Source organism: Haemorhous mexicanus, chromosome 3 (assembly GCF_027477595.1).
Source record: "Haemorhous mexicanus isolate bHaeMex1 chromosome 3, bHaeMex1.pri, whole genome shotgun sequence".
NCBI lineage: Eukaryota > Metazoa > Chordata > Aves > Passeriformes > Fringillidae > Haemorhous > Haemorhous mexicanus.
This window is the reverse complement of record NC_082343.1, coordinates 34,526,034-34,546,466: the sequence shown is the minus strand read 5'-3', so window position 1 is coordinate 34,546,466 and position 20,433 is coordinate 34,526,034. Positions and strand designations below refer to the sequence as shown.

Below are 20,433 nucleotides of genomic sequence, written 5' to 3'. Positions count from 1 at the left end.
GGAGGGTTTTGTGACTGAGGTGGTGATTGATGTCTGTCTTGGATATAGAGATCATGAAGCAATCAGGTTTAAAATCTGATGACAAGAGGAAACTGCCTGCTTCAGCTCTGAAGATATGAGGATAGCAGACTTCAGGCTTCTCAGGGAGCTAGTTAGCCAGGTCCCCTGAGAAAATGCTCTTGGAGGTGTTGGGGTCCATTCGGTGCTGGTTACTTTTTAAACTCCACTGACTAGGAGCACAGGAGCGGGACTTTCCAAAACATAGAAAGTCAAGAAGGTGATTTAGCAGACCAGCTTGGCTGAGCAGGGGTCTTCTTTTGGAACTAAGACAAAAAAAGAAGGTATATGTCCAGTGAAAGGAAGGTCAGATAACATGAGAAGAATACAGAGATGCTGCTCACCACAGCTGGGAGAAAATTTGTCTGGCCAAAGCTCAATTGGAGTTGAAGCTGGCTATTTCTGTGGGGGACAATAAAAAGGAGGGGGATTTAAATACTCTGCTAGACAAAGGCAGTGCAGAAGTTACATGGGCCCATTACAGGATGAGGATGGTCACCTCATAAACAGGGACATAGACAAAGTGGAGACATTTAATGCATTCTTTGCCTCTGTCCTCAACACAAGCTAAGGGGGTCCTCTTGATCTGAGCTGGAGGACCATGGCTGTGGGAATGATAAACTGATCCTGAACTTGGGCAGGATCTGCTGCTCCATCTGGATCCCTGTAAGCCTCTGTGACCTAATGTGTTTGAACCAAGGATACTCAAAGAGCCTCTAATGTCATTGTGAGGTCTCTCTCAATCATTTTTGAGCAGTCTTTGGAATATGGAGAGATCCCAGCTGTCTGGAAAATGGCAAACATTGTCCTGATTTTCAAAAAGGGCAAAAAGGAGGGTCCTGCCAACTACAGGTCTGTCAGTCTCACTTCAGTGTCTGGTAAAGTTATGAAGAAGATTATTCTGGGAATTTTTGAAAAACACCTTAAAAACACCATGGTCATTGGTCACAGCCAGCATGTCTTCATTAGGGGAAGGTCCTGCTTATCAAACCTGCTTCCCTTTTATGACAAAGTACCCCACCTAGCTGATCAAGGGAAACCAGTTGATACAATATTTTTGAATATCAGTAAAGCTTTGGATACTGTCTCTCACAGGACAAAATGTCCACCACACAGCTGGATAAACATATCAGGGGATGGGTGAGCAACTGGCTCACAGGCCAGGCACAAAGGGTTACAGTGAATGGGGTGACATCAGACTGGGGACCTGTCACTAGGGGGGTCCCACAGGGCTCCATTCTCGGTCCTGTGCTCTTCCAGCATTTTCATAAATAACTTGGACACAGGACTGGAAGGGATACAGAGCAAATTCACAGAGGATACAAAACCGGGAGGAGCTCTTGACTCCCTGAAAGGCAGGGAGGCCCTGCACAGAAATGTCTCTTGACAAACCAGAGAGCTGGGCAATCACCAACCCTATGAAGTTCAACAAGGGAAAGTGCTGGATTCTGCACCTGGGATGGGACAACCCTGGATGCATGGACTGGCTGGGGAATGAGATGCTGGAGAGCAGTGCCACAGAAAGAGACCTGGGGATCCTGGTTGATGGCAGTTTGAACATGACTCAGCAGTGCCTTGGTAGCCAGGAGGGACAACCATGTCCTGGGGGGCATCAGGCACAGCATCACCATGGAGATCTTCACTAAGGTACCTGGGCCCACTTAGGTACCTACAGCTAATTCAGATGTTGCTTTCTCCTGGCTACATGAAATACAACCACTTATTTATGGCAATATATTTAATAGTAATTGATGGGATTTATAAGTCAAAATTATGGTTGTGGTGTCCAAAATCATAAGTCCCTTCTAGACTGATTAATATAGAAAGAAACTCAATCTCCCCTGCAATCTAACCACCCACCAGCACAAAAAAATTGAGGCTGCCAAGAAACAGTTAATAAATTTGATCCAAAAGGTTCCTTAAGGCTAGAAATTTGGTGTATGACTACAGATTCTAAATTTCCTAAACATTATGGGCTTTCTAATTGTCAAGTGAATTTCAGTTGTCTGTGGACAAAGTATTAGCTGTAAGTTTTAAGTGTGCATCACTCGCACTAATCCCTGAATTGTGTATATGCATGTATATGCACTGTACATGGACGTGTTAGCTTGTCACATGTGGAGTGAGTTGGGAAATCTAAACAAGTGCACCCTGACAATAGGCACATGCCAATATACTTTTACTGTATTCTTGAAAATCAGATTCTGAAAGTGAGAATTCTTACTCAAATTCTTACTCAAGCTGTTTGCTCAGTCATCCTTTTCTGAGTTTTTAGAAATCATGAAGTTATAATGAGTATTTTTCATTTTTGCAACCAGTTTTCTGATTGCATCTGTAAGCATTGTTGGTACACAGTTGCAGTATTTAAGATCCTGTCCGTTCTATATTTTGGTTTTTTCAGATCACAGTTGTTAACGGAACACTATTTAGGCAAATATTTCAGTGATGCTAAAGTCTAAGCATATGCTAATCCATATTATCCACTGAATCCTATATTACTGATGGTTTTGCATCAAACATTTATTAAGGATCTTGTAGGATTAAGGTTATACTAAGGTATATAAGTCTAATTCTAAGAAATACTTTAAAATACAATCCAGCAGCAACTACACAGACTTTCTCTCATAGGCTGTTAATAGAACAGTTATATCAAAAATGGGGTAAAAATATTTTCCTTTGCCAGCATGCCTTAGATATATTTTACATTTTATAGCAAAAAAAAAAAACCAAACCCAGAAACAACAATACAAAAAAATAAGTATTAATTTTCTGTCATATTTTGTCAACATACCAAGTGAAATCACTTTCAGAAACAGCCTGTTTACTAAGTGGTTAATAATCTGTGACAGAGAAATTAAACATAGACATAGACTGGTCTTGATTTAAAAAGAAAAAAAAAAGATTTGTGTCTCATTTGCTTTCCAAACATTCATGACACCTTCTTGACTAACCCTCACTTACAGCTGTGTAAACAAGAACCATTTAAGCTGCTGAACAGATAATGGGAGGAGAAACCAACTCCTGATATGTAAAATGGGATCCCCTTCCTCCCAGGGCAGCTTCTGGTGTTCTTCCTCTGATAAACAGCATGGAAACAGCCATGCTTTCTCTTCTAATGAAGATTTGGCTTTAATTCAGTTAGACAGATGGCAAATGGCCAAGGAAAATGTATAAATTGGTGACTGAAGTACTGCTCTCTAACCTTGGAATGGCAGATTTAATTCAGCTGCATTTCTGTGACATGATAGTCTTAATATAGTTCCTATTGGATAGCAACTGGTACCACAAAACCATCTCAATTGATGAAATTCAACACATTATGGGAAATTGTAATTATCAGATGAGGGTTGACCACAGGCTAAAGTAACAAAGCTGAAATAAGCAGCCAGCTGGGTGTATCCTTTAATGTATGATTTAGTTATATTGGCAAAAGTGCAAAGCCTTGTAGGTGGCAACATTATACTAAATTTGAATGGAGGTGTCTGCCAGCCCCTCAGCCTCCCAACACTGAAGTCACTTTTCTGAGGAAAATAGAAGTAAATCCAATTGTCTGTGTCTAATTAGAAACCAAAAGAACTATTACAAATGTCCATAGTATTGAAGTGCAATAATAGGCAATCCATGCTGACATTTTTAAATCTGCTTTTCTCCAAGTGGATCTAGTATTTGCATGCCCAGTAAAGTTCCCTTGCTCCATCTGCTTTGGGGAATGTGGGTGGGCAGTGATAATAAGATTGAAATAACAAGAGCTGGAGTTCATTTAATTCCTTCAGCATTTGTTAGACAACACTATCTTCAAGCTCCCAGCTCACTTTTTAAGTGAGATCTTAAACTCTCCAGAGTTGCTTGGCTCTTGTTTCAAAGGTGATTCACTTTTTTTTCCCAAGTTCCAGGCAAAGCTCTCTGTTCAGGCAGGCTGGTCTTCTTCCCTCCTGCCCCGTCTTTTGGCACATGGGGATGGCCTGCTCCTGCACCTTTAAGATTTCCTTCCTAAAGTACATCAGCCCTCCTGGACTCTTTTGCCCTTCAGGACTGCTGCTGTAGGGAGTCTCTCAACCAGTCTCCTGAAGAGGTGAAAGTCTGCCCTCTTTAAGTCCAAGGTGGCAGATCTGCAAGCACCCCTCCTCACTTCCAAAGAGTCACAATCACTATCATTTCCTGATTGCTTTTCCCAGGATGGCCTCTGACCATCACATCACCCACCAGTCCTTCTCTGTTTACAAACAGCAAGTCCTGTGGGGCACCTCCCCTCGTTGGCTTCCTCACCAGATATGTCAGGAAGTTCTCTTCCACGCACTCCAGGAATCTCCTAGACTGTTCCTCTCTGGGTTATATTTTCTGTCAGACATCTGGTATGCTGAAGTTTGCCACAGCAGTAAGGGCCAGGGATCGCAAGACTTATCCCAACTCTTTACAGAATATTTCTTGTGCCTTTCCCCTGATTCTTACCCATAAACACTCTGACATAAACCCTGTCATCATCATCGTTCAGCTCCAGACAATTGAGACTCTCCCTAACACACAGGGCTACCCCACTGCCTCTCTTTCTCTGCCTATCCCTTCTCATTGCAGTGCTCCAGTTGTGCGAGTCATCTCACTGTGGCTCTGGTAGCAGCTCTGTTCCAGTTTTCCTGCTGCACCATGGAGCCAACATTTGTTGCAGTAGCATCTTGAAACGCACTGCCACTGTATAAAGTAAAAGTTCTGATTTCTGTCTTAATAGCTATGTTTCTTGAGAAATGTCTCATGCTTACCTTATTGTACAAGAGCCTGGGTAAAAATCAGTGAAATCTCAGAGTGAGAAATCAGCCAACATGCAATAATTTTAATAGGTTTTTTGTGAGTTACGCATTTGTTGAGTACTAAGCATAAAGAATTTCCCTAGATAAAAAGGAAATGAGCTAGTCGCCTCAAGATTTATCTATCTAAAATTCCTGAATAAAGTTTTGTATTTGATTGATAAACGTGACCATACGAAATTTTAGAACTTCATGACTTTACTGATGGCCTGTGAAAAGTTTTTCATATCAATCAAGTGTGAATAACAATTTTTTGTGGTAGTTCCCACTTCTGAGCCCTTGATAATTTTTGTGAAGTGAAATGTTAGGTAGACAGAGTTCTGCAAACACAGGAGCTTTAAATAGGTTTTTCTTTCAAAATTGCTTCTTGGTGTATTTTAGGAGTGCCTTGCTTTTGAAAGGTCTTCGACTATTATAGTAATAGGGTATTTATTGGATCTGTGGGACAGACTATTTTGCCTTCAGTCAATATAAATATTGTGAGAGGACCGACTCAGTGCTTAAGGCAATAAATCTGCCTTCTTGGCTGGATTGCTATTTTGAAGTAAAACACAGAGTCAGTTAACTTGACATCTGTATTATAGTCCTCTGCTTACCATGGAGTCAGTAAGTTACTTTTGCAAAAATCATAAAGGGCATTGTATTCAAATGTGGAGCGTGCTTTTTCACAGTGAAATTAAAAGGGGTAGTAAATGCTCATTCTTTTGAAAATTGAGTCTTTTCAGTTCATGCCTTCACTCCTTTATCTGAAAAAATGAGGTTGTAGTATTTGCTTAGCTCTGGGAAGAGGAGATTTTGGATTCATATGTGAAGAGCATCATGTCAAAAGCTGGCCATGTCCATTAGTAGCAGAACGTGAGAGCAGATACTTCATGCATTACTTGAAAATGAGTGGAAGTGCAAGCTGGAGGAATCCTTTTATGGTCAAGTTGGAGAATAGGTCTGAAAAGGCCAAAGGAGAGTCATCGACTTCCATCATTCTTTCTAATGTCAAAAAGTTAAACCAAAATTTGTACCTAACCATTTTCTTCTCTGCTCTTTTGACCTCCTGGAAAAGTGACAAATTTTATGTTTCATCCTGTGTGGTTTATGTTTTCTTTTCCACCTTAGAAATGCCAGTAGAGGCTGATCAACAGGAAGATGGAAAGAAGGAGTGCTACTACAATCTGAATGATGCTAATTTCTGTGACAACGTGCTGACATCCAATGTAACCAAACAGGAATGCTGCTGTACCTTGGGTGCTGGCTGGGGTGATAACTGTGAAATCTTCCCATGCCCTGTCGTTGGAACTGGTAAGAGGAGGCCTTCTGTCCCTTTGCAAGCTTTTGAAGCATTGAATTCATATTAACAGAGTTTGCTTTGCCTTTAGAGAAGGCTTGCCCATTAAATCCCTTCTTTTGTAGTATTTAGTCATGACTTATCCATAGGAACCCTCCACAGAGGAAAGAGTAATTCGTACCTGGTGTAAATCCATTGGCTTCTCTGCTGCTGCCCTAGGGATTAAAAGAGCATGTTACTGAACAGTGATTTTAGGCAAATACAGATTCTCACAAGAGCTTTTTCCAGATGCTATGGTAACACTTTAGATTTTTTCCACAAGCTGGAAAACAGGGAGAACCGTTATAATATTTTTGAGACTGCGGCTATTCTTTGTAGTGTTGTTTCTACAGCACTACAGCTTACCATTATGTATTATGGCATTAGCTTTACATTTTGCAATTTACAGAACATCAGTTAATAACATTCTCTACAGGCCACTGTTTAACCTTCAAATAATAAATTAGACAAACAGGGCCATGCGATATTTGTTACAATTTTGAAAAGAGTACTTGAAACATAAACAGGGACGGCTGAAATTCAGAATCCAGCTGGAAAAAAAATCACATAAGAGGGAACATGCATAAACCTTGACATTAAATGCTAAAGATTACTTTTTCACAGAAATGCATCATCATGTTTAATTCCTGTTTTAACTATACCTTAGAATTGCTCAAATTGAAATGAAATGCAAAATGAAAAAGGGGCCTCTCTGCTTGGATAGGTTTGTTTGATTCTGTACAGTCTCCAAGACACTTGAAATAATTTCTCTCTGTAATGCACACCATGTTCTCCTGTTGCACTCAATTAGTGTTTTTCCTGTATGAGGACTGAAGAATGTAGACAGGGGTTTGTATCTCAGTTGGAGTATGCCTAGATTACAGCTTGCAGCGTAGCTCAGAGAGGCCCATGCTAGCTTTAATTAATGTAATTTGGCTACTGGTATTGTTATAATTGCAGTGCACCATGAAACCTAGTAAGGACCACATTCTCCTGCCAAAAAGCAAGAGAAATGAGTTTGCCTGGAGCTGTGTGATGCTGTAGGCACCCTAGTGAGGTTTGGTTTTTTCTCTGCAAACTGAGAGCAGGGGCAAGTCAGGCTGTGGCATTTAACATCTCCTATTAAACTAAAGGGGTGTATGATTGCCTGATAGATGCAAACAAGGCTAATATCTCAAAGTACCCTGAAATACATGTAAAACTACATATGTGAATGCCTTCTTCTTAACAACATAATTTTTTTTTCTTCCTCTCCCAGCTGAATTTACTGATTTGTGTCCTGAAGGAAAAGGTTTCATTCCCTCTGGAGAATCATCTTACGGGCTTCTTGCTCAGAATTACAAAGGTCAGTACTGACTTGTATGAAGTTTAATTAGTTCAGAAGTTTTGGTAGTTGATTGACTAGAAATGTGAGCCAGCAATGTAAGCATACTAATTCAGATTTTATTAGGTGATAAAAACAGTTCGTAGTACAAAACATTGCTGAAAATCATTCTACAGGTTGTTAAGAATGTTAATTACTCAGTCTCTGTAATATTCTGGTTTCATTTCTACTAAGTGCTATATGCTGTGAGGATAGGTGCTGTGACCACAAACCACGGATACTTGTTTACATACGGAATACAATGCCAGCTTAAATGTGTAAATATATGTATGGGGAGTTGGAGGAGAGGAGAGAGTTCTGTTGAACATTTGGCCTGCAAGGGCGAATGAATATTAAAACTGAAGAGAAGTTCAGCAACGATATTTTCATTACAGACCTTCATAGAATAATTATTGGTGGTAGTCCAGTGGTAGTAAGGAAATCAGAGTGATATAAGTTGGTGAATGTGGGTGGGAGAGAGCTGGCATCACCAAGAAGGAAAAGTGAGATCAGCAAAATTTCCTTTCAGTTTTGAGAAGTAGCCATCAATATTAATAATTTTTAAGAATGTCACAGAGCTCATCTTAAAGTCTCTGAGGGTATTTTTGTTGAGGGATTGTTTAAGGGCGTTGTTTATCTTTAAAGATCTAAGATTTCTGTGTATATTCACAATGGGGGTTTGGAACTTGCTGTGTATGCAGCATATCCACATTAGTCTCAGATAAAATCTGTGGTGTTTTTGTGCTACCTCAGGATTGGTAATATCTCTAGCTGCTATAAATACTGAAATGTATACTGAATAAATACTGAAATAGTTCACCTGGAAATATCTTCCACAAATCCCTGTCATAATAAGACTTTTTCCCTTTTCAGTAAATTTATGTTGTAAAACCTTAGGAATGGCACAAAGGACAAACACTAAACAGATAAATAACTTCTACTAATGTGCTCTTTTCATAATGTGATCTTTCTCTGTTACACTAACTTAAATGTTACTGTTGCTTTTGCCCACAAGCTTCTGCTTGTAGGAGCAATTCCTGTTTTCTTATTGGAATTATCTGTCAGAAGTGAATAGCCTGGTAGCCTTCCTTGGTTTTGCTTCCAGGCTTTGCCATATTTCTCCAGACACAAATCCGTGTTCCACAGGAAAAAAACAGATGTGCACACGACATTTCTTATTAATCTTTGCATTATTCTTGCTGCTAAACAGTCGAAATATTTAATGTTTGTAGCCACTTAGTGGCTGGAAGAGTGGATGTAAAAATAAATAGTTTTCTAGATCTTTCAGTTCTTCTGGAGAAAAGGAAACATTTGAATGATTTCCCTTTAAAACTACTGTACAGCTGGAAATGATAGTTTTGGGATAAAATCTGTGGTGCCAGAATATAAATGGGGAGTAAATATATAGAAAACAGTGGATTAAAACAATTGGTATTGAGAGAAAAATTACCTACTTTAAGTTGTGCCTTTTATTGCAATTTTCGCTACAAACCTAGCTTTAACAGAGTGCTCTAAGTAGGTCTAGCAAATGAAAAGTAGGCTGGAAAAAAGGAAGTGAATGGAATTCCAACAGTAACAAATACATAAATATAAGACTGGGAAAAAATGTGTACAACTGTGAAAAGCAATATATGAGCTGGCATATATTTTCCATTAAACCTCCCTGAACACGTTTAGCCTCATTTGAAAGCGTGGTGGAGTCTCTTTGTCAGCTGTCACTAGTTCTGTAGTGATTGCCACCCAGTGTTCAGCCACAGACACAATTGGTCCTGTGAGGGGGAAGGCTGCACTGAAGTTGTGCTTTGAGCCACAAAGCCATGAGCAGTGCAGGTAGGAAGATTTCCTACCGTGCTCAGCAGAGTCACCAAACTCTATGCAAAGAGAAGAGCAGTCACAGAGTCCATCCATAAGCATAACTGCTTAGTTAGTTTGGTAACCACATTGTGTGCTTAAATTAGATCCATGGTGGGAATACCTTCAGTAAAGCAAATTATATGGGAGAATACAGGCTATATTGTTCATCTGTTTTGCTTGGAGTTAGGAGCAATGTGATACCAAAGGAATAAAAAGGAAACTGCAGATTATTCCAGTCTCTCTGTGCCACGGGACTTAATTCTGACAAGGGGAAGTAAGGGTCCACCAATTTTTCCTTTTCCATCCTGGCTACATAGCCTCTTCCACACCAGTTGTCTGAGTGGGTTTTTTTCTGTGGATATCTGTGCTCCTGGGATTTTCTGTTTAAACTGAAGTTTGCTTGAACAGAGAAGTGTATAGGATTTATTCCATCTTGCTTGTCTACGTGGCATCATAACAACAATGGTAACACAGCCTTTGATGTTTTCTCCCCAGATGCTGATGAATGCCAACTCTTTGGCCAAGAGATCTGTAAAAACGGCTTCTGTTTGAATACGCAGCCAGGTTATGAGTGCTACTGCAAACAAGGCACATACTATGACCCTGTTAAGCTCCAGTGCTTTGGTAAGTTTATTTAAAGTGGTCTTGTCACTATAATGGTATGCAGATGGGCAAAACAAGCAGACTCCTGCAGCAGGATTCCCATCACAACTGTGGCATTTCCAGTAAGGGGAGAAACACTGGGCCTCCGGACTCCTGCAGCAGTTTTGTAAGATGCATTGGGTCATTTCCCTTCCTTCTGCTTGGCTGAGCAGCAATTCTGGATGACATGGCTGTGGCATGTAGAGCAGGGTTTGCTTTATTTCCCTCCTTTTTCAGCAAATTACTCCCAGGAGTTTGCATCTCCAGAACAGGCGATTGTGCTCCTTTGAGTGCATAGTCAAGAGCTGGTGCCAGCCTTAATGCAGGCAGCACAAAGTGATCAGAGGGGGCTCCCTCCTTACATGCACACTGCTGCTTCACTCTGCCAAGGTACAGTTTAGCCTTCTGTTCTTTGTATATGGGGTGAGCAGTGAAAGCCTGTATGTTGAAGCTCACCTTTCATTTGGTAGGTGTTCTGGGTTTACTATATTAAATCAAATTAACGCAGACTTTTTGTTTGGTTTCAAGGACAGCTATTTTCCCCAAGGAGTTAATATGCAATGTGAAATTACAGTTGAGGTCATTGATAAGCCCATTTTAGCCTGCACAACCTTGTACTCTTTTGGTTCTGGTGAAAACTGAAAATTACTTATGACCATGACCCTGGCTTTTGCTTTGTAAGCAGAGAACCATGTATAATGTGCAGAATAGCATAATGAAAGGAAGCAATTTTTGCAACTGCAATAAGAGAGCCTTTTACCTTGGGATGCTATGATTATTCTTTACAAAGGGTGGGATTTTAGCTGACTAAATATAATTTATCTGAAGTGGCCTGCTCTTCCCTTTGAGCTAAATTTCATCTTTGCTTTCCAAGACAAACTAAGAAAAATAATACCATGGCTAGATAAGGTGATCCCTTCTTCTGACATGCTCACAAGAAATCACTAACAGTATGCCCACCTCTAATGTCTGCTGGTATTGTCCTAAAGGGAGACGAATGTGAGAAACAGTGGCGGCTTTACTGGGTGCAGGGTATTCCTGGCACTGCAACCCCTCCAACAAGCCTCTTTAGCCTCCCTAGTACTTCTCTGTACTAGCTCCCTAAGACTTGAGGATCAGAGGTCAGCATCCTTCAGATGTCTGTCCTTCTCCAGGGGCACAGGCAGGATTTTTTTTTGCCAGCAATGGCTATTTGTGGTAATTTACAGAAGGACATGCAGGGAAGTCCGCTCCTAATATAGGAAAATACAAACATAGATTAACACAATGCAAATACTTTGTGCTGGCTTTCCTTGATACATTTCCTTCCATTTTAAAGACACGGATGAATGTCAGGACCCAAACAGCTGTATTGATGGCCAGTGCATTAACACAGAAGGATCTTACAACTGTTTCTGTACACACCCAATGGTTTTGGACGCAACAGAAAAGCGATGCATCAGACCAGCAGATTCAAGTGGTATGATCCATTATACATATTACTGAAGTGAGTACACCTCTACGAGGTGGTGCTGACGTGGCTACAGACCCGAGGTCTAAGCTGAGACTGGGTCATCCTTGGATGAGCCTGCTCTTCTGGAGGATTTCGGAAGGCAATGCTTGGACCGTCGTCTGTTGATCCAGAAGGCACCGTGATGTAGGACTCCACAGTGCTCCACTTTGCCCATACAGACAGGATATTGCTGGAAGTATTGTGAGATTAGGCTCGGGCTGAGAAGTCTTCAGCCAGTTCACCAGCTCTGCGTCTGCCTTGTCCAGCCTTGTAGGTAATGAGGCACAGCCTGCTTGCTGTCTCAGTAAGGCTGGGGTTTGGCTGCAGGCTAAGTCTCGAGATTCAGTTCTACCAAAGTAAAATAAAAACAGGAATGACAGGATATAGGAGGAAATAGCTAAAATTGTATGTGTGCTTTCAATTGATTAACTTTGAAGGTACATTGAGCTCACAGTTTCAAGCTGTGAGCTACAACGTCACTGTTAAAGTAACATTTTTGTGTGTGCTTTTAATTTCAATAGACGCTTATTTCAGAAAAAAATGTTAGATATTATGAGATTCTTGGAAACGTCTCAGAAATCCAGAGCATTATGCAGTCTGCACAGCTTTGTCTATGCCACTCATGTCTTCGAAAGAAGTGTTACAATGGGTTTGATTTAATGCTGGCACTGTATAGCCATAAATCCAGACCTCTGGTTCCTGCAGCTTGCAGTGAATTTTCCTGAGATGTGTCTGTAAAAGGAAATGGGAATACAGACTGAATGCCTTCTTTAGTCACCCCAAATTGTAAGGCTGATATTTTGAGGAATAATGCAGTCACCCTGTTGCGTGGAACTGTGAAAGAACATTTCACAGCATTTCTATTGTTCAATCTTCAGTTAAACAAACCAAGAGCAGGATTGCTCTTTGGGTTCATCTAGGATGTGAAGAGAATGCAAGAGTCCAAAGGGTCTTCTGTCATGAGACATTCAGCTGACACAGCAGTGATCATCTCAGCCAGCACAGAGCACTTAAGCCTTGTATTGCTACTGGCAATGTCCCCCTCACACAGAGTGGGTGGGAGCAGGCTGGTTCTTTTGCTGCCAGCAGAATTTGGAGTCAGTTGCAGAGAGCCACTGCTGCTTTTCACTGCATATTCTGGCAAGCTCTTAGTAGAATAGGTATCTAAGCTGTGATCACCTTCATGTTTTCAGAACTCAGTTTTGCTCTTGAGTGAGGTTTCGGTTCTGTATTCACCCATGCATAATGTAAAAATGCAGTAAATGGATATGCACAGACAAAACAGAACCTTGGTTTGTGACAACACTTATTTTTCACTCTGTGTTGGAACAAAATCAAAACCTTGCAGATGTCTTCACAAAACGATTGTGCTGAGGTTTTTACATTCCAAGGGGAAGATTAAGTTTACGGTTCCTCTCCTTCTGATCAGCAGTGATCAGAACTTGCTGGGACCGGGCATGGTTTCTTCTGAGATCTGTGTCAAAACTATTATGCTTCTGAAATATTCCAGCCTTGACAAAAATACAGATTTTTGTTAATGTTCATAAGAATGTGACAGTAGTTCACAGCAGTGTTCTGTCTTTAACAATAGCTGTAAGTGGATGATTGGAGACCAGGAGGGCAGATAAACAATACTTCTCTTCACCCTCCCCAGCAGTCTCTCAGCCTCCAGCTATTTTCAGCTCAGGGGATTTCCTGAGACTGATGTAGTTTGTCTGTTTAGTTAATGGGACTCTTTCTTCCAAGTATTTGTCCAGTCTCCCAGGGAGACCATGTAAAATCTTTGTTCAGCTCTGCCCTAGTTGTAAAAGTTCTTTCAGATGCATTGATTGCAATATAAGAAAAGCAAAATAACAACTTTTAAAGATCTATTGTGTGGATGGAGTTCCCCAAACATTCACCTCTGTCCCAATGCTGTTTTTTGTCCAGCTCTCTTAACTTCCATGGGAGCCGAGCTGAATCCCTGTTAAGTGTTCAGCAATGACTATGATTTAGAAAGATCTGGTTTTTGGATATCCAACACAATGTGCTTTTAAACTGGCCTAATGTGACAACTTAGGACCTTTTAAGATTTTTCCTAAGCTGAACATTCAAGGGATGAGCCACCTCAGGCACTAAAAAAAGATCATGACTTCTAAGCTAAAATTTGTATTCAGCAAAGTCTGTAAAGCTATGTTTCTAATCTAAATTTACAAAATTTATCATTATTCCAGCGTCTTATTTAAATAATATTGCTGTGATGATGACCTAATGCTGTCTTCTCCATCAGAACAAACTGAGGAAGCTGAGGTCTACCAGGACCTTTGCTGGCAGCACCTGAGTGACGATTTTGTCTGTAGTCGACCGCTGGTTGGAAAACAGACGACGTACACGGAGTGTTGCTGCCTGTACGGGGAGGCCTGGGGCATGCAGTGCGCGCTGTGTCCCATGAAGGAGTCAGGTAAGGACACGCACACGGCGCTGCTCGGAGCCAAACCCGAAACTCTCCAGCGCCGTCATCCCTTGCGTTTGTGCCTGCGCCAGAACCGCGAGAAAGAGCAAAAAACCCCTAGCCCCTCTAGTTAAGAGAAATGGGGTACCAATAAGGACTGAAGAATTTCCAGGGAATGTAGTTTAGTGTGCCATTCACATTCTCTGAAAAAATTCCTTCGCCCAGGATTTTTCTCCTGGGAAGCTGAGAGGCCTCAGAGAAAAGGAAAACAATTCTTATCTCATTTGCTTCTCCTGTGCTTTGCTCATCTGGAATGTGTTTGGAGATTGTTTACCCACAGGTGATACTGTTTCACTGGATTCTGCTGTGAGTTGTTTTGACTCATTGTCCAGTTGGGGCCAAGCTGTGTTGAAACTCTGGAAAGATTTTTCCACGAGTCAGGAGTTTTCATTATTATCTTTTTAGCATTCAGTAAGTATCTTTTCTGTATTCTTTAGTATAGTATAGCATAGTATTCTTTAATAAAATATAGTATAATAAAGTAATAAATTAGCCTTTGGGAGCATGGAGTCAGATGCATCATTCCTGCCTTCATCAGGGCATCCTGGCAAATACAATAGTTTAGTGTTAAAAAGAAAGCTGACTGTTGTATTTTTTAAAGACTGTATTTTGTTTACATGTTTAAAAATCAGATACACTTCCATGATATTTCAGGTAGAAGGTGTTACTTGTGGTGACTACAAAAGCTGAATGGATACAGAGAGAAATGTCTTTGACAACACACAGATTTATTTCTGAGTTCTGGAGAAGGGGCCAGTGAAAGCAGCATAGGTATATGTTATGCTTTGCCTGAGATACATCAGGCCTGGTAGTATGATACAAACTTCTTTCCCCCCCTGTATAAACTGTTTCCAAGGTCTAGTTTGGATGCAGCTTTCTTACTATAAATGTGTCTTTCAGTGACATATCTTTTCATGTAGGAATACCAACCTGCACTGGTAAAGCATTTTATTGTGAACAATCCTGGATTTTCACTTGGGCCTTTGTTACTCTAATGGTAATGTTGTGGCTAAAGCAATACATGTTTTACTTGTAGGAAAAACCCAGGAATTAAAAAACTACATAGAGAAGCTCGGTGAAGCATTAATGTGGTTGTTTCTGTCTGCTTGGGTTGTGTGCTTTTATAATTTACTTGCAAGGTCCCTGAACCTGTTCTTAGATATCTTTAGTTGTCTGAGTTTGCTTTGGAAATGCAGCAGCTGAAAAAAAGCATCTGATTTTGATGATGTTGGCTGGAGTAACTGCTGGCTGATGCTTACCCCAGAAAGAGACCAAAGAAGAAAAACAGGGCATGACAGCAGCTTGATTTATAAGATTTGGAAATCTCTGAAATGTCGTTGTCAGAACAAATCGTACAGGAGGACACCAAATTACTATACCTGCTAGAATAACAAATGCAGTGGAAAGAAATGTAATGTTGCCCTGTATTTGAAAGACAAATACAGGGCAACAGCTAATAGCAAGAACCGTTGCTATGGCCTGAAACTCCTCAAGTGGAAAGATTGAGCAGATTAAAGGAGTTTTTCTTCTTACAAAGTTCATCCCATGGTGAGAGTGACCCATCTGCGTCATACAAGCGCTCAATCCTGAGGGGGCAAAGAAAAGCTGTTCCTGTTGGAGAGAGTTAAATTAGATACAAGATTTACTTCTGGAGATTTCTAGCTAGTTGCATTTAAAGCAGGATAAATCTGAAAAGAAGGAGAGAAGGACCACCAACATGGTCAGCCAAAGAAAACCTGCCTCACAAGGGAAGATGAAAAATTTCAAACATAGCTGCAGAAAAAAGGCTGCAAATTCTAAGACTCTCCTCTAGAGCACAATCATGGAGGATTCCCAGAAGCTTTTAATTTAAACAAAAGTGCAGGAAAAGAAATTGGAACTATTTCAGTCTGAAAATACTAGATGTACTTTGATCATTAGGAACACGGGATTCTAGGTCCCGTGCCAACAGTGGGATGCAAATCCCCAATAGCTCTATGAAGAAAAATGAGAAATTCATTAAAAAAATTATATGGAGATTCCCAGTGGATAACATCCTAAACATCAGTTGGATGATCCTTAGTCAAAGCTGAAGAGAATTATGTTATATAATAAAATCTTTCTCCCTCCAGACACAAAATAACTTTTATGTGATTTCATTTGCATTGAGAAGTATCTGCTTTAACTGAAACTGAGGCATACTTTGATCCCAAATACTTTAAATTATCCTTATAGATTGGAACATAGCTAAAAAGAAAAGCATATTTAATGCTTATTATGTCAGAACAAACTTTCAAGCTCTCATTTCTTTAGTGGAGATGGTATGTGCTCATTTGTCCTCACACACATGTGCACTCACCCACACAGAAACCTGGAAGCCTTTCTCTGTGTTCAGGAACGTTTACCAAGAAAAATTTAAAGCTGACTGAACTGAATAAATGATTCATTTGACATGTCTTCAGCCTGTAGCACCTACAGTGATATCATTGGCTCAGGAGAGTGCTTTCACACCTCCAGGCCATCAGGTCACAGGTTCAGGTCCTGGCTGGGGAACCTGGAATTCCTCCATTTCTAAATACTTAGGTATTGTCTTGGCTGGGTTTACTACTGAAGGTGTTTACTTCTTTCCCCAGTTAGGGGCATTCTGAAGATTTTTAACACATGTTAAAGAAGACCTGCTGATGTGAAAAGCGTTATCACCACAAGACTTCACCATGAAAGGAGTTGGATCATAGTACAGATCTGTGGTTTCCTTTCACCTTGTTTATAGTCCCATTGTATTTGAAGATCTAGTCACCACCCTTAGGAAGAAGGAAATACAGGCCTACCACCATAAGTGATACTTTTGCAAGTCCCTTCTAAAGATATTAATGCTTTATTAAAAAATAACCTCTAGCTTTTGTAACCCAACTTGTCTTTAAAGTGCTTCCATTTTTCATGACAAGATTTAAAGATGCTGTTTCAGTAGGATCTAGCAGTGAGAAGATAAAGCACTCTTGTAAGAATTTATCCATATTAAGCAAAAAGAAATACAATCTTATATCAGCCTGAAAACAGAACTTACATGGTTGCTACTGTTTCTAAAAACTACTAATCAGTGCTTAAGTAAACAAACTCCACTGAAATTACTCCAAACATTCAGAGACTGAGACAAAAATATTTTTGATATTGCAATTAATATCAACAGCAGCATCCTTACAACAGTAACACTGATAAGTATTTTGATGACAACATTGAAGAACAAACTCTAAATATTGGTTCAAAGTCCTGATCAAACTACTGCAAACATGAGCTGTAGTGCTGTGGTTGAATACCTCTGACTCGTGCAAACAAGGGATGTAAAGACATTGTTTTCAATTATCTTATGATTAATTATTTCAGTTATCTTACTGTATCATATTCTGGATAAAGAGTTTCACAGATTTCATCAATACCAAAATATTGACTACTGAAATGTATTCTCTCTGAGCTCACAGAGTCATTAGTCTGTATTTGCCCAAAGAACAGTATTAACAGTTTAGTAGTTATTCTTAAAAAACTTCTGTGTTATTTGAGGTTTGTCATTGGCAATCTGTAGAAATTGACCAGTTGAGGAAAATTAGAAAATTGGATACTTTTTGGTTTAGAAAACAACAGGAAAACATCCTTTCTTCATTGCACCCACCCCAAAAAAAAAAAAAAAAAAAAACCATGTTGGATTCCTGGCCTTTGGAAATTCTGCTTCCTTGGTCAATTTACTGTTAGTGCCTACCAGCCCAGCTCTCTCCATCCAGTGTCCATGGTCTAGTAACTGGTATTAGGACAGACACCAACAGGTTTAGCAGCTGGGTCAAAGCCTCCATGCCAGAAAACAGCAACTGGCCCAGACTGAAAAAATCTGAAATCTAAAATAAAGCCATATACACCTCAAGTTAGCTTGAACTTGTAGGACCTGAACTATAAACATTCTGAGACTCCAGGAACTCCTGTGTGACCCTTAGGGGACTGGGATGGATTTTAGGCAAGGTGTATGGTTACAGGAAATTTGAAGAGAGGAGATAGAACTAACAACTAGAAAATGTTGAGTGATGTGGTGTGCTGGATGGGGTCAGCATTTATTTTACAGAGGCAGCCTGTTTTTGTATTTGCAAAATCACAGTTTTGAGGCTATTGCAGTGCAGTACCACGTTTGCTTCAATAACACCTGAAGATGCTGGTAAGGTGGTATTAGGTGCCCCTGAACCAAAGAGATGTCAGTCAGTTAAGGATGGTACTTTCTTTTCTGTAGCTGGCTGCCTGGAGAAGCTTTCATGCAGAAAACCAGGGTGAGGGAGGTCCGTGACTCAGCAGCTTTAGCAGATATTTTAATAACTATTCAGATTGGGGGTACATTACTATATCTGTAACTTAGAACTTTTTTGTTGGTGTGAGTACTAAGATAATGTCATGAACACATTCTGAAGCAACTGGAAAAGGCACCAGCATTCAGTTTATCAGCCTGCTTATTTGTGTATCCTTAGAAATAATTTTTCTACTCTTAAGTTTTGAATTCTTATTACTTTGTGGGTTTTATGGAACCACTTTATGTTTAGAAGATCTGCAGAAAAGACAATGATAGGTCTCCAGTCAGTAGATGTTTCAGATGTTCTGTGGGATTAGAAGTCACATAAAGAACTGCAGTTCATATTGTATTTGAAGTTTCGCTTTATCTCCACCTTACCATTTGCAAAGCCCATGCTGGGAGAACACTGAGAGTAGTGGGTAACGTGGATCACCTGGGCTGTTTAATGTAGGATTTCTCTTGGACAATTTCACATTTTGGTTTTTATACAGAAACCCACATCAGTGCTGCCAGTTTTTCCTTCCGTCAGGAAAGATAAATCAGCACCCTGAGCAATATATTCCCCTGACCTGTTCTAGACACATGCTTTACAATGAGATGCTGTCCTAGAAGTGTTTCTCTCCTTCCACGGATTGAAATGAACAACTAATTCAGATGCAGACCCTCAGAGATGCCTACATGGAGTTGAATTCTGCCCATTTCTGGCAGAACAGATTGTTTGGATTGCATTTTTGTTGCAAAGGAACTCTGTGTATCCTTTGTAAACATTATGAGTAAGTTCTGGGCTGAGCTTCCATATTATGAGAACATAGTGTTCCCTTTAAGTTCTGGCTAATGTCACTCATGAAGATCTGGAAGTACAGGGAAAGCCAGTGTGTGTAAAGGATGAGTTTTCATTTCTCCTGTTTTGGGATGGTAAAGATCAGCAGGGAGGCACTGGATTCATTTCTGTAGATCATTGCTCATCTTTCCATTTAGGATGGCATTGTGGCTCCTTCCTTTGTGGTAAGGACTCTGGTCAAATGGATCCTGTCCTCTGGGCTTAAAATATTGCAGTGATTGGGCCTTGAATATTCAAATTCTTGTGTTCGGTTGTGCAGACTTTTGGCTGATTTAATTTCTGTTGATGAAGAATTTCAGTGATTTTTCTGAAGGTTAGGAGAGATATGCAGAGTAGCTTTGGCTAAAGGTTCTTTCCCATGTAGCCTCAGATCCCAAGTATACGTGGAAATCAGCAAGGAATCAGAAAGCCAAGTTAAAAGTTGTGTCAGAAACAACCTGACTTTTACTACAACATTTAACTATCTACTTGGAGCAAAAGGAATGGGAAGATCATTTTAGGAAACTTGAGTAGCATTAGTAGAGGAACAAAAGGTCACTACCAAGAGGTTTTGAAACAACCAATTTGGTAATTATTTCAGTTTAGCAAAAGGTTTACATCCACTGTGAATCTTTTTCAGGGATTTCATTTAGAGTGTATTCATGAAAAGATATGAACATCCTTCTTAACTAGTAAAAAATAACCTTTAAGACTGACATCCTTACCTTTTTTTTGTGCTGTAGAATAGATATCAATGCTGTTCAGTGCAAACCTTAGCATCTATCCATTAGCAACATCAATGAAGTTTTCAAAATTGTCAAATAGTACAATCTAAATATAGAGCAGAAAAACCTTTAGCTTTGGTTCTCATATGATGTAGTCTCCTGAGACAGCATAAACTTAACCAGTTTAGATTGATGTCCAGAACCTTTGCTGAAACTGTTGCACTGTTAAATAATTTGAAGGATCTGGTTTGGTTTCTTAGTCTTGGCTTCTTTTGTGTGTGTGATGGTGACAATTCTGAGGAGCTGGAGCAGAAATAAATCTTTCTTTATGGGCAGGAGCTGGACTGGCTGCGGTGTAGTTGTTTCATTGTTGTGTCAGGAAAAGCTTTTTATATAATATTTTGCTTTAAATACATGAAATATGGAATAAGGTTTCTGACATTAGGAATTTTAGGCCTCTGGGTACAAGTAAGGCTCACAAGAGTGTGCTCAGTTACAACTCTGTATGCAAATTAGGTGCACATTTGCACAGCTGCATTTTTGCTAACAAGCACCTGAAAGCCAGTCAGTCC

General features: G+C 40.0%; 1 protein-coding gene across 9 annotated transcripts in view; it reads left to right on the top strand.

The window, feature by feature from the left end:
* Window positions 1-20,433, top strand: part of LTBP1 (latent transforming growth factor beta binding protein 1) — a 189,431-nt gene that overhangs the window by 159,704 nt on the left and 9,294 nt on the right. For 8 of the 9 annotated variants that reach the window (XM_059841317.1, XM_059841314.1, XM_059841319.1 and 5 more), the window contains 5 exons: window positions 5,967-6,149; window positions 7,433-7,519; window positions 9,887-10,015; window positions 11,352-11,492; window positions 13,795-13,965. In XM_059841317.1, coding sequence (XP_059697300.1) covers window positions 5,967-6,149; window positions 7,433-7,519; window positions 9,887-10,015; window positions 11,352-11,492; window positions 13,795-13,965 — 711 coding nt within the window. The remainder of the gene's footprint in view (window positions 1-5,966; window positions 6,150-7,432; window positions 7,520-9,886; window positions 10,016-11,351; window positions 11,493-13,794; window positions 13,966-20,433) is intronic. The other variant, XM_059841315.1, reaches the window with a different exon arrangement.